Raw genomic sequence first — 13,177 nt, 5'->3', positions numbered from 1 at the left:
TTTCAATTCTCCCCATGAAGGATGATCAGCGAGCCAATCTGCAAGGGCATTTGTGTTGTTTCTATCGCAACTGCTGACAGTTGAATTTGATTCTGTGCTCTCTGCCACAGAAAGCACTGGAGGGCGGCCACTGCCTTGTTTACCATGTTTTTTTTTAAAGCTGCAAAATGGAACTCTATGTGATGGGAAGGCTTTAATCTTTGCTCGTTTGTTATTCAGGTCAGGCTGTTTCTTTGCACGTTTTTCCTGCCTCCTGTTTGTCATTCATCCCTCACACGGTTGATTAAATTCTGCCCTGGCAGGGATGAACCTTGTGGCTCTGAAACTGCAGTTGTGTTTGTCTGAATCTGAAGCTTTGCGTGTTTGAACCCATCCCATCTCTGGTGCGGGTGTGTGTGTGTGTGTGTGTGTGTGTGTGTGTGTGGGTGTGTGTGGGTGTGTGTGGGTGGGTGTGTGTGGGTGGGTGTGGGTGGGTGGGTGGGTGGGTGTGTGTTGGGAGGGAAACGGTAGTCTCTCTCTCCACTATATAAAGGGTCATCAGGCACAACGTCAACAGCAGACTTCTAGATTTTGACCCACGCTCTCCTCCATCATCGCTTTTGGACCGACCTTCAGTAACGATGACTTTACTGCTGACCCTGCTGGGAGCGGTGCTCGCCTCCAAGGTGGTTTCTTCTGAAGTTATGCCTCAGGCAGACTTCAATGTACAGGGGGTAAGAGACAGGCCTGGCTGAACTTTGTCATTTTAGTTTTATTCTTACAACAGATTTATGTTTGCTGTATTCATTCTTATTTACTTTCTCAGATCATAAAGAGAGATTTAAATCTACTTGAGGACATTTTAAAGCGTGCCTCATTTGTCATTCATTTCAAGTTTTGTTTTTTTTAAAGTTTAGGTAATGTATGGAATTCATGATTTATGGATGATTTGACCTTTTATTAATAATAGATAAACATATATTTGTTCATTGCATGTTTAATAAGCTGCACAGCTTCCTGCAGCATGGACTAAGAAATATAATATCTGAAATTGCTTTCTCAGGAAACTAGATAGATGAACGCATTCCAGAATATATAAGAGCTGAAATTAAAGGTGTGAGATCATGTGAATTTTAGTGGAGTCTCCCTGCTAGGATCTGGGACTGAGAGGAGGTCTACATAGTTTCATATCTTACAATTGTGACTAGGAATCGTCTCCCTTCAGAAAACACACCACACCGAAACAAACATGTGCGCTACTTCGAATTTCAAATATATATTATCATGTGACAGCAAAATAAAACTTCATTTAGTCAAAGATATAGGCCAGACATTCAAATTGGGAGGTACATGCCCTGAACTGGATACACTGGATACATTTGTGTAATCATTATTTTGCAGTTACTTATATATAAAGTTAAAGGATTTATTTTTTTCAGTTATTTTGAAATGCAGGTGTTCCAGTGAATACATCTTGTATTTGTGTGTATTTTCTATGTTTTCCCTGTCTGTGTGTCCACAGATGGCGGGGAAGTGGTACCTGATTGGATTTGCCACGAACGCCGATTGGTTTGTCAACCGCAGAGAAACCATGAAGATGGGCACCTCCATTTTCACCCCAACTGCTGAAGGGGACCTGAACATATTGTACAGCAGCCTCGGGTGAGCGTGAGAGGACAGGCAGGAAGACTGGATTTTTTTTTTTTTTTTTTAAATATGTGTGATAAAAAAAAACTTAGAACTGAGATTAATGGTGACGCAGCTCATCCTATTTCGCTGGTTTCTCTGCAGCTCCGACGGCTCTTGTTGGAGAATGACGAACCTGGCCAAAAAGACTGACATGCCCGGGAAGTTCACGTACACAAGTGAGCGTGAGTGAAACCGCACACATGGAGCACACGGAGAGACACCGAACATGAGCAAACTGGGTGTTTCTGCTTGCGTCACCCGTCACGTCTTCTTTCTCTCCGTCAGGCTGGGGGAACGTGAATGACTTGAACATGGTTGACGTGAAGTATGACGAGTACGCTCTGGCTCACACCATCAAGACCAAGGCGGACGAATCCACTGTTGTCAACAAGCTGTATGGTAAAGGCACATTTATCCACGATTCTGCACTTTAATCCGTTCAGACCAGTTCAGTACAGTCACAGCAGAATAACACAATGTGGTTTCACAGGACGCGGGACGGACCTCAGCACTGAGCTGATGGAGAGGTTCAGGCAGTTCTCCCTGGAGATGGATGTTTATCCGGAAAATATTGTTTTCCTTCCCAAAAACGGTACTTATATATATATGAATGGAGAGGTCTGTGTGAAAATAACCTGTGATTAAGGGTGACGTTAAGAACTAATCACTTTCCTCTGTTGATTTATCTTTCCCTAGCGGAGTGCCCAGCTGCCTAAGGACCTTTATGTTTGTTGTGAAAATTCTACTTCCATCGAAGTCGCCGTCATGAACTGAGAAATGTTTTTGTTGCCCTCTTAAAAATGTTCCAAAAAAAAAAAATAGCTCTCAATGCTGCAAAACACGGTGTAAAGCCTGGTTTCCATTTAACGCTTGTAACCTGCAGTTGTATCTGAACGCCTTCTTCACCACCGCTGGCAAATAAAAAGACAAACGACTAAAATACTTTGCTTTATTATCTTTTTTTAACAAATACGTTGAAGTACATCCATAACAACACAGTTCAGATTTCCTTTTTAATCAAGTGTTTACATCTACACGCTTTGTACAGCTTTGTATACAAAACAATAATTTACGTCCCATAGAAGTCTAGTTACACTTAACTATACAACAACTTGTAAATGAAATAAATATAAAAACAGAAATAATCACAGGTGATAACAAAAATGTAAAAAGCCATAGTACATGTACACCACCAGCACCTGTCTTCTGACGTTGCATCTAAAAAGATATACGTTTTCCCTTTCTACTGGCAAAAGTACATCTGTGTTGGCGAAAAACAATTCATTCCATAATTCCATAACCGCAGCACCGGCTATACTGTACGACAGACAGTTATATTGGGACACTGATGTGAGCTTTTTTTTTTATTTATTTTTGTAATTTTTTTTTTAAACCCAGTCTAATATTTGTATCCTAGTGATGCATGTATGCATTTTCTGTGGTTTAACAGATATGTCAATTTATAGATAAATAAAGCATCTGTGTGAACAGCTTTTTACCGTTAATGTTGATGAGTTAAAAAAAAAAAAAAAATACTGTCAAGTCAGGGGCTTCGTCGCTTCTGCTTTGGGCCCTCGTTCTGAACAATACACCGACGGATTTGGAAAAAAAAAAAAAAAAAAAAAAAAAAAATCTGACGTGATAATCAAGCGATGGGGTTAACGATCGCGTCGAGATCTATGTGCATACGTGAAGTTGTATTCGCTACAATGACACACATGACTCTTCTATGGCGTACTTTGTGTCACCTCCGCGGCCACGGACCCCTGCCGACAAAGCTCGGGGTGATTGCTTCCTTTCTCTGCACACAGCCAGCCTTATGTTTTTTTTTTTTTGTCAACACAACAAAGAGCATTGTTACAGTGTGGTGGGGTCGGAGCACCGGGAAGCACAACAGTTGCTGTTTTTTTGTTTTTTTTGTGCCTCCCGCCCACCCCCTCCCTCTCCCCCTTCGCACACTCCCTCCCTCCCCCCCATCCCGTCCCCTCCCGTCCCGTCCCGTCCCCTCCCCTCTTTCCCTCTCTCATACGCACTCTCGCACACATACACAGGATTTTACCAAGTGCTACTGGGAACAGGTTGCTGATCCATACCGCTGTGTTAAGTACATTTTCAACAAAATGACAAACATTTTGAAAATCACACCTCAGTTTTTAAGACAAATAATTCAGACCGTTGTGATTGAGAGCTGATTGCTACCTGCAAAATTAAAAAAAATAAAAAACCAAAAAAAAAACAACCCAAAAAAAAAAAACCGTGTATCTACAGAGACGTCTGCACAATCTGCCATGCACACTGTCACCAGCAAGGGACATGCAGTTAAAAGTGCAAGTCTACGGAGGGGCTCGGTTGCTAACTCTGACGGAGCATTAAACGTTATGTACACGTGTATACATTTCTGGACAAACATCAGGCGGAGGATCAAAAACAACAGAATGGACTGAGTGCGGCACGCGGCCGAGGGTGCTGTGGTTCGGGGCGTGACGGACGCGCCGACATTGTTCTCGGTTGTGGCACAGTATTTGGCTCGGTCGGAGTCACTCTGCCTGCACCACGTCCTTGTGGTGACGCATGATGTGCTGGTTCTTCTCCGAGGGCCGTCGGAAGCCTTTCGAACAGATCTCGCAGCGGTGCGGGTAGTCTTTCGTGTGAATGGAGATCACGTGCCGCTTGAAACCCGACGCGTCCCCGGTGCTGTAGTCGCAGTACTGGCACTGGTAAATTCTCCTTTCTTTTTGTCCCTTCCCAATAACTACAGTCACGCTGCTGGCTAAGCTGGCTGCGCTGACTCGGGCGGGCGGCCCCGAGGCGCCCGACCCGCTCGGCGCGGACTTTTTAGGCGTCGCGACGGGAGCGTGCGTCTCTGTCCTCTTGGCCTCACTCTTTTCGGGTGAGGCCTGCTGCTCCTTCGTGTGGACAGACAAGATGTGGCGACTGAGAACAAAAGGGTCTGCGATTTTAAAGTTGCAGTGCCGGCACTGGTGGAGTTTCTTGGTGCGGTGGGAGACCGAGTGCTTCTTCAGTTCGGACGGCCGGTGAAAGCCTTTCCCGCAGACGGCGCATTTGTGTGGGTAGTCCTTGGTGTGAACAGATATGATGTGGCGCTTCAGGTCACTGGAGTTGGAGCTTTTGTGATCACAGTGGGCACAATGGTGGGTCTTATTCTCCTCGTGCGTTAGTCCGTGCTGCATTAACTCCTCCTCCTCTGCGAAGGTCTGGAAGCAGCGCTCGCACTTGTACGGCATCTCTTTGCTATGTTTCGTCTTGATGTGTGTTTTGAGATTGGAGGAGTCGGCCGACTTGTAGTCGCAGTACAGGCAGGAGTACGGCTTCTCGCCGGTGTGCGTGCGCATGTGTTTCTTCAACTCTGAAGGATGTCGAAAGCCTTTTCCGCATTCCACGCAGATGTGGGGGAAGCTTTTACTGTGAACAGCCAACAAGTGCCGGTTGAGCAGTCCTTGCTCAGCAGTTTCATAGTCACAGAACTTGCATTTATGCATCTTGGTGGGCGGTGGAGGCGGCTGGCTCTTGGGCTCCCGGTGGTGGTGCTGCAGTCGGTGAGAGAACAGCGCCGCCTGCTGGTGGAACTCCTTGCCACACATTTCACACTCGAATGGGGCCTTGCTGCTCAGTGCGTGTACCTCCATGTGGTTGTGGAGGCTGGCTTTCTTGTTGGTGGTGAATTCACAGTCTGTGCATTGGTACTTTTTCCTGGTCAGAACATCCTGGTGATGATTCTTTGTGTGGCGTTTCAGGAAGCCTCGTGACTTGAACTTTTTCCCGCACAGCATGCACGGGTAAACGGTCAGCGGCTGACCGTACGGGCCGATGATGATGGCTGGAGAGACAATGAGAAAAGGGAGAAAGAAATGACCACGTGGTCGTCGTCCAGTTTGTAAAGTAAACACCAACTTTGTCATCTTCGCTCCCATTCTGGTGAAATCCCCCTGAAATGGTGAATATATTCTTTTGACATGACGATATGGGTGAAATTATTTATACCAATGACATGTTTAGATTAGACGGTGTACATGCAATCTGCAATAAGGAAATGTGTCAAATTAATAAGTCACAAAGCCCAGAAACATTTACGAGAAAGATTTATCAGTGCAGCAGCACTAACCATCGGCCAGATTTAGAGATGACCAGTATCAGAAGCAGAGTAAATGCATTGTGCTTCAGTAAATAAAGCGTGGTTTATGATGTCCTGTCCTTATGGTTCACTTTATAAAGGTTCCTCCACGAGTTCCAACCTTGTGATTGTTAAAACTACGACTCGAGAGCAGAATTTTCTTTTTTCTTCATCTTATTGAGGGTGTTTTGTTACGAAGTGGACAAACTCTTGTTGAAACCTGACACCCAACACAACAATGTTTAGGAACAAATGTAAACCGTTGCTTTCTTTCTTTTTTTCCCTCCAAGTCATTTAAATGGAATATATAGAGAGTTTTGCCCGCATTGGTTATTGATCAATCAAATTAAAAGTATCATCAACTTTTCATTTATGGATATTAATGCATCCTTCCTGCTGTATTATTCAGCACTGCGCAGCTCCACTGCAGAGGTTGTGACCTAAAAGCCTTTTTTTTACAGGCTGACAAGACAAAGGACATTTACTATTTACATTCAAAACTGTCCCAAAGAGGCTTCTTTTCTTTTTTTGTGTGTGTGTTGCCCTTACCTGTTTGGACCTGCCGAGGCTCTGACCGTCTCTTGCTCTTGTTGCGCTGTCGATTGATCTCATCAACCCCGTCCGACTCATCGATGTGCAGCAGGGCGCTGGCGGCACCGTTTCGGTTTTCGCAGCTCTCGCTATCTTCTGCACCTGTGAGGACAACAGCGTGTCTTTTAACGCAAAAATAAACCAAACCGGCACGAGTAAAGCTTAAGCCGAAGACACTCAGAGACGTGGTTGATGCACAGGCTTCCAGCGTAGTTTTTTTTAAAAGCAATTTAATAGACAAGGGTGCTGACCATAAGCAGCTGCCCAGGCCACAGGCATGAAGTCCTTGCTTAGAGACACGCTGTCATACGAGCGGTCGTGAGTTACTGGCTCTTCACCTCCTACCACCACCTCCATATAAACCTCATCAGTCCCCTTGGACCCACCTGTAGATGAGCCCGAGATGTACAAAACCAACAAACTAGTGACGTTTAGTTTCATAGCAGCGAACCCCGCTCGTTGGATCGGGATGACTCACCGTGGTTTCCTTGATTGTGATGAGAGTCCCCGACAGACATGTAAACCATCTTCTCTCGGAGTGTTTGGCCTGAAGACTCCGTCAACGCCACGCTCTCCGTGTCTCCGTCGCTGATGTCGACCGATTCTCCTGCAGAATAAAAACGGCTTTTTAGATTTCCCGACTTTTTGGAAAACAGGCCACAAATGAATGACAAAAGGGGCCGAGGTTAACTCCTACTCACCCATGTCATCCTCCCCAGAATCAGCCTTGAAGATGTAGACCTTTATCACCTCCTGTCCGTCCTCATCCTTCTCCACCTCTTGGTCCTCCACAGCTCCCTCCACTGTTACTTCTGTTCCATCCTCAGACACCATTTTACCAGCTTCATCCACTAGCAAGGGGGAGACAGTACATTTCATTAAAGCCGAGAGGGGGGGTCAACCAGCCGTGAGATGGTGACATTGTAAAGTCCGACATGCTATAAATGCCTCATTGAAACTGATCGCAAACAGTACCACATGTTTTTTAGAAGCTCATCTAAATTTGACCCTGTCAAGCCTGAGATTGAGTACCATAGTTTATCAGAATACACGGGTTACAAGTAGTTCTAGTCGGTCAATAATACAGCAAACCAAAATGGACTTTCAATTTCCCCTTTTCAAAGTGTATTCTTCCAACGCATCAGTGGCTAAACTTAATCTCAAAGCACTCAAACATTGTTTTCTCCGTTTCCACAATTCAGTTTAGATTCAATTCGAACACAAGAGTTTAATGTTTTATACAAACACTGTGGTACTGTGTGTCTCAGAGCATGCCGTACCACTTTATGTTGTAAGACCAAGAAATTGTATGGTGGGCTCGTCGGTGCAGCATTGTTGCAGTAATTACTGACGTATAAAACGGTCTGCTTGAGCTTGATACGCTGCCATGTACTTTAAAAATTGTATATTTGCATTATTCTGTAAAATAGTTTGAAACTATCAGCTCAGAAGGGTCTGCAGGAACCAGAGTCCATTCTCATACTAACTCACAGTCAATACTCAATACACACAGAGACACAAGTTAATCTGGTCTAAAAAAAAAAAAAAAAAAAAAAAAAAAAAAAATCAACCACACTTCTTCCACAGTTCTAATTAGACACTGCAAGTTATATCAACCTGCCCAGGAACAACAGAAGAAAGAGGTCATTTTAGCCCATTTACATTACATTCATGGTATGTAATGAGTGCTGCCCTATGGGTAGGCGAGATGGTTTTAAAATGATATATTTTAGAGTATTTCTTCAATAAAAATGTTATGTCGTGAAACAGCATGATGTCATTACATAAACAAGTTGGAATATTGCCATAATCACATCAGGATTTTTTTTTTTTTCCATTCGTCTCAAAAATTATACCGATATAATTGAAAATGATACAGCGTGACACATCCCTTTCCTTCCCTTCGTAAACTTATAAAGAAAAAAGAAAAAAAAAAAGAAATATATATATATATATAAATATATATATATATATATCTCCTGTATGAGAGCAGAACAGAACATTATAAAACATTTAATCATCTCAGAAAAAAAAAAGTTTAAGGAATCACATTTCAAGTTCATCTTGGATTGGATAACAACCCGCTCCATCCAAGACACACTGACTTCAGTCTAATTGCAGCGCAGAGCAAAAAAACTTACAGGATATCATTAGATAATCTCCACAGCCATCTTGATCGTCCTCCTGCTGCTCTGGGTCCAGCCCATCTTCGGGGATGTCTCCCATGGCAACACCTTCCTCCTCGCCTTCCAGAGCCATCACACAGGTTTCTACAGCAACATCTTCATCTTCATCGCAGTGCACATACTCAGAGACCACATCCTCAACAGCATCCTGGATGACTAGCTCGTCCGGGGCAAACCTGTGAACCGCCATGCCTTCCCCCTCGCCTTCTGACACCAACACAGTCTCTTGAAGCTCCACGACAAACTCCTGTCCGCCGGTACCACCCTCATCTGGAAGAAGCAGGATTACCCAGTTAACCAGATAACAGTCAGGAGCAACCGTTTATCGTGTGAGGGTAATATAAATGGTGGGTTTAATGTCGTTACTGCTTTACAACTGATATCATTCAACTACAACGTGAACTTGTAGCGACAACACTATACTTTAAGTCATTTAAATATTTCAAAGTTATCTGGCTAGCTGACAAATCCTGCTTCTTGAAGTACCCCGACATGATCACACTTATCAGAACTCACACACACACACCGACAAGCATCCTATGTGTAAATAAAAACACACATTAACATGAGCATGGCTAATTACCCGATCCGTGTAATATTATTTTAGGCTCTTCCGAATGTATTGCAAGCCTGGTGACATCCTCATCCATTGTCCTCGCACTGCATTTGTTACTGGAGAGCTGAAACCAAATGATAAGAAGCTTAGATCATTGGTGACCAAAACTGTTGAAGGCAAAAACAGAATGACAACGCAAACCTCTGCAAAATTTCATAGGTTAGTCATCAATTATGATGCTGCTACATATCATGGTAACTTACATCACTACATCCTCATACACGTATAGTAATTATTTTCTATGTGACGCTTCCATATTACAGCGGACTGGACCAATGCACAGCAAGTCAGCCAAGTCAATCTTCTCATACGATTTACGTAAATTGCGGTAATATATGATGATATGATATATTGATAGCTGCTGTATTGGAAACATTGTTTATTACATTTTGGTGCACATGTGATATAACTGAGTCTTAAGCAAATGACTCTGCACCCACACAAGCAAAATCATGTGTGTTCATGGTCATTAATCTGCTATAAACCCAATTCAATTTCATAAGGCACTGTCACAGATGTGACGGATGTAAACGTGACTAATATTGTATGTTAAACTATAAAAAATATATCAAGAAATCTCTTTTGAGATGTATCTTGGAAAAGCCTTAATGAGCTTGTTAACTGATCCTTGAAGCGAATCGGTTTGTCCAACATTGTGATGTGATTCACATGATAGCGAAACCACTGGCTCGGCTTTTCACAACAGCTACTACATATCCATCCTCAGAAGGCTCACTGCAGGAAATACAGGATGTAGGTTTCAGTGGACCTGATCATGTAAATATAGTGCACACTCAGCATTTTATTTTAGAAACAGGGCTTGGTGTAAAAAAAAAAAAAAAAAAGACACATTCCTGGTTTTGTCCGAAACAAAATGAGCATCCAGTATTGAAAACGGTCAAGGACCAAAAGCCGGCATCAAAGGCCTGATTGTTAGTAAACATAAAAGAAATATGGTGAGGCAGCTTTCAGTTTTTATCCACCAAAGGTTTGGAACATATTCCCACCACAAGTTAAGACAAACAACTTCTGTTCATGATTTTAAGAAACAGCACGAGAATTGTTTTTTTTTCTATCTTACTTTTAAGTAATTTTTAACAATACTGTTTTCATTCAATACATCTTTTTACATTCATGACAGTCTTTATGCTCTTATCCCAAGTCAAACATGTATATATGAAAGATGCTTGATAAATAGTTTATTATTATTCATACCTGCTTCTTATTCATACTTATTCAGTGTATCAGCACTGGTGTAGAAACTTCCCAAACGTGTATCCTGTGTTGGCTTCTACAAGGAACAAGTTTCTCTGTAAGACCTTCGTTTGTTTTGACATATTATTCACATATATTTACACACAAATCGCACCATTTGATGTCATTAAAATGAAGTCAAGTCTCAGAGTAAATTCCCAGGTGTAGAAGAAGCAATTTAAAACGTCTGTTGTTATATGTGGGGGGTGGGGGGTGAGGGGAGGAGGGTGGGGGAGACTAAATTGAACCAAACACAAATAAGAAAATAGATGTCCACAGGGTCGGGCTTGTGTCTGCGGCAAAGGACAGCAAGGGAAATGACCGGTGGCACAATTACCACGACCGCATCATTGATTCATTTACCAAAAAAAAAAATTAAGCATACATTTCCCCCCCCACCTCCACCCACCCCCCCAAAAAAAAAAAATATAAATAAATAAAATAATAATCCTCAGAGCCTCACTGGTCCTCCCTCCGTCGTGAATATGAAGGTGAGATAATGCGCGACAGGAATCTCTCCCTCAAACAAACGCGGGGGGGAGAGAGAGAGAGAGAGAGGGGGGGATGCTGAGATGTAAACAGAAAACGATGCAGCCATTTAATTTCCCCTGGATGTACCATCCCCCACCTCCAGGTGGGAAAACACGACAACGGTGTGCGGAGACGTGCTGCACAACCGTGTAACCAGCGTGCCCCGACAGATACACCACACAACACATTTAAAAAAAAAAACAAGAAAGAAAAAAAACAAGAAGCTTCCTCGGTCGGTCGGTCGGGCTCTCACTCAGCTGCTCATCCGTGCCGATGTCCAAAAAAAACAAAACAAAAAAAAAAAAACCCCGCAGCGCCAAAGACCCGGTTCACGGGCAAGTCTTCAACGAACCACCGGAGCGACGTTAGCACCGATTACACACGCGAAGTCCGACCGTCACGACCGAAAACACACGTTTAGGAGAAGCAGGGTTGCACATGTGTACATGCAGCAGGGCACACACACACACACACACACAAAAACAACAAACAAAACGCCAAAGGAAGAAGGCGACGGCTGCTCCGACGCGGGTCTGTGGTGAAGCGGGAGGAGGGCTGAACACAACACACCTTTTCTACAACCGAGTTTCATCACACCAGCGTCCGCCATTTTGTTAGCTTCGTGTCCCGGACGAATGCTAAATTTGAACAATTATTTAAAAAAAAATGTTTTTCCTTCGCGATGAGAAGTTGTGAAACGCGTCATAATGAAAGGTCGTACCGCGCACGAGCTGTTATTACCGATAATAGACGGTCGACGACGACACGCGGCTGCGGAAAGCCTCCGGACGGCCAGCTAACCGGATAGGCCTGCTGCTGCTGCTTCTTCTTCTTTTTTTTTTTCCTTTTTTTTTTTTTTTTTTTTTTTACCAATTACGGCCTCTGTTGAGGCCCGGGCCCGAGAAGAAAAGGCCCAACCCTTTTGCGGCCTCTCAGCGAGAATAAAGAAATAAATTAAAAACAACACATGCATGCAAAAACAAACAGCCGCGGACACACGCAAATGCAACCGGAGCTCTGAAACCGGGCGCCGCGGGAGCAAAGTCGAGCCGCGTACCAGATTTATGCTGCAGGGATGGCCTCTGTCCGCTCCTCGGCTTCCCAGGCCGCCTGGTTCCCCCAGACTCGGGCAGGATTCAGTCGGGAATTTAGTGTTATTTGGGCGGGCCGGAGAGGAGCAGAGAAGGAGGGGTTAGGGGGTTGTTTCTGGAGCACCGCTGAAAGCGAAGCAGGACGTCTGGAGCCAGATCTGGTCCTGCTACAGCCCCCCGCTCCTCCAGCTCCGAGGCCGCCGTCAGCACGACACGTCACAGCCCGAGAGCAGCAGGAAAATGCGGAAGGGTTGTGGTGGAAATCACCGCGACAGGCACCAAACAGGCCATAATCTCAAGACCAGCGTTCAGGCTGCCTTATGTCAAAACGTGCAGTGTAGTGTTGATTTTAATTAGTTTATGCCCCAAGGCTGGTGCAGCTCGTAACGGGATGCTTCAGCCGCCCGAGCAGCGGACTGCATCGGCGATGCGGACAATAAATGGCGATGAAACTATGACCTCCAGACGAAGAGCGACATTTAAACAAAGCGCCGACTAGTTTTCAAAGAAACACTCCATCACCGCAGTAGTTTCATCCTCTGAAACTGAATAAACACAAGGTTTCTTCGCAAGTCAACTGCTTAAACAGTTTATGTTATCCCAATACCTGCTTGACAAAAAGAAGTAGCTTTTGAACTCTTTCTATTAGAAAAAAAAAAAAAAGAAAAAAAAAAAAAAAAAGCCCTGGAAATCACAATTAAATTACAGAGAAAACGAGCACAGCTACAGGTAGTGAAGTAGTGTTGATAGTATGAATCTGGAAGTTCCCTCTGGCAGGCAGAGGTGCACACGCTATTTTCACCCATCAATTTGCTACAACTTTAAGCAGTGATATTGCATTGTAATTATCAGCCTATAACACAATTCATATGTTATATATTAAATTAACAGCATGTAAAATAGTTCTAGACTCCACATTAGAACATACATGTTAATTAGCCTAGTAGTAATTTAATTATATAATAATGATAATAGGCTATAACAATAATATGAAATATCTTTATTTTTGATACCTACTTTTTCATTTTGCTTATGTGATCATTCTTTAACTTCAGCAACTTCTTCAATATAAGACTTTTACTTTTACATTTAAAATAGCTCTACTTTT

The 13,177-nt window shown here is 43.5% G+C and overlaps 2 protein-coding genes across 9 annotated transcripts; one reads left to right on the top strand and one right to left on the bottom strand.

Moving 5' to 3' along the window:
* Positions 1 to 544: 544 nt before the first annotated feature.
* Positions 545 to 2,840, top strand: LOC138196454 (lipocalin). 2 transcript variants are annotated; one of them, XM_069146498.1, is made up of 6 exons: positions 545 to 713; positions 1,502 to 1,641; positions 1,771 to 1,844; positions 1,954 to 2,067; positions 2,159 to 2,260; positions 2,365 to 2,840. In XM_069146498.1, the coding sequence occupies exons 1-6, from the start codon at positions 621 to 623 to the stop codon at positions 2,382 to 2,384; spliced, it is 543 nt and encodes a 180-aa protein (XP_069002599.1). In that variant the 5' UTR covers positions 545 to 620; the 3' UTR covers positions 2,385 to 2,840. The 2 variants fall into 2 exon arrangements, with proteins under 2 accessions (XP_069002599.1, XP_069002600.1); XM_069146499.1 differs by having other exon boundaries at positions 547 to 713; positions 1,771 to 1,850.
* Positions 2,841 to 3,671: 831 nt separating this feature from the next.
* On the bottom strand, positions 3,672 to 12,391 carry LOC138196452 (zinc finger Y-chromosomal protein 1). Of its 7 annotated transcripts, XM_069146494.1 has the most exons (10): positions 11,720 to 12,008; positions 11,549 to 11,616; positions 10,409 to 10,484; positions 9,161 to 9,257; positions 8,533 to 8,847; positions 7,093 to 7,242; positions 6,870 to 6,998; positions 6,643 to 6,777; positions 6,350 to 6,493; positions 3,672 to 5,506 (listed from the first exon to the last, which is right to left on the bottom strand). In XM_069146494.1, exons 3-10 carry the CDS (start codon positions 10,421 to 10,423, stop codon positions 4,206 to 4,208), a joined length of 2,286 nt encoding a protein of 761 aa, XP_069002595.1. In that variant the 5' UTR covers positions 10,424 to 10,484; positions 11,549 to 11,616; positions 11,720 to 12,008; the 3' UTR covers positions 3,672 to 4,205. The 7 variants fall into 7 exon arrangements, with proteins under 7 accessions (XP_069002595.1, XP_069002593.1, XP_069002592.1 ...); XM_069146492.1 differs by lacking the exons at positions 11,549 to 11,616; positions 11,720 to 12,008 and adding an exon at positions 12,036 to 12,391; XM_069146491.1 differs by having other exon boundaries at positions 11,549 to 12,008.
* Between the last annotated feature and the right edge of the window lie 786 nt (positions 12,392 to 13,177).

The sequence above is a fragment of the Embiotoca jacksoni genome, unplaced genomic scaffold (genome assembly GCF_022577435.1).
Source record: "Embiotoca jacksoni isolate LCO1_2020_lvr unplaced genomic scaffold, fEmbJac1.0.p SCAF_13, whole genome shotgun sequence".
Lineage (NCBI taxonomy): Eukaryota > Metazoa > Chordata > Actinopteri > Embiotocidae > Embiotoca > Embiotoca jacksoni.
The sequence above is the reverse complement of the archived record's forward strand: the minus strand, read 5'-3'. Positions and strand labels throughout refer to the sequence as shown.

Bases quoted from the DNA above. Each gene is read 5' to 3' on its own strand.
- LOC138196452 (XM_069146492.1), bottom strand. The intron at 6,778-6,869 runs GTGAGTCATCCC...GCTCATCTACAG, and splicing joins TCACAATCAAGGAAACCACG to GTGGGTCCAAGGGGACTGAT. The intron at 6,494-6,642 runs GTCAGCACCCTT...TTGTCCTCACAG, and splicing joins GGCCTGGGCAGCTGCTTATG to GTGCAGAAGATAGCGAGAGC.
- LOC138196454 (XM_069146499.1), top strand. From the start codon at position 621: ATGACTTTACTGCTGACCCTGCTGGGAGCGGTGCTCGCCTCCAAGGTG. The intron at 1,851-1,953 runs GTGAGTGAAACC...TCTCTCCGTCAG, and splicing joins GTTCACGTACACAAGTGAGC to GCTGGGGGAACGTGAATGAC. The intron at 2,261-2,364 runs GTACTTATATAT...ATCTTTCCCTAG, and splicing joins TGTTTTCCTTCCCAAAAACG to CGGAGTGCCCAGCTGCCTAA.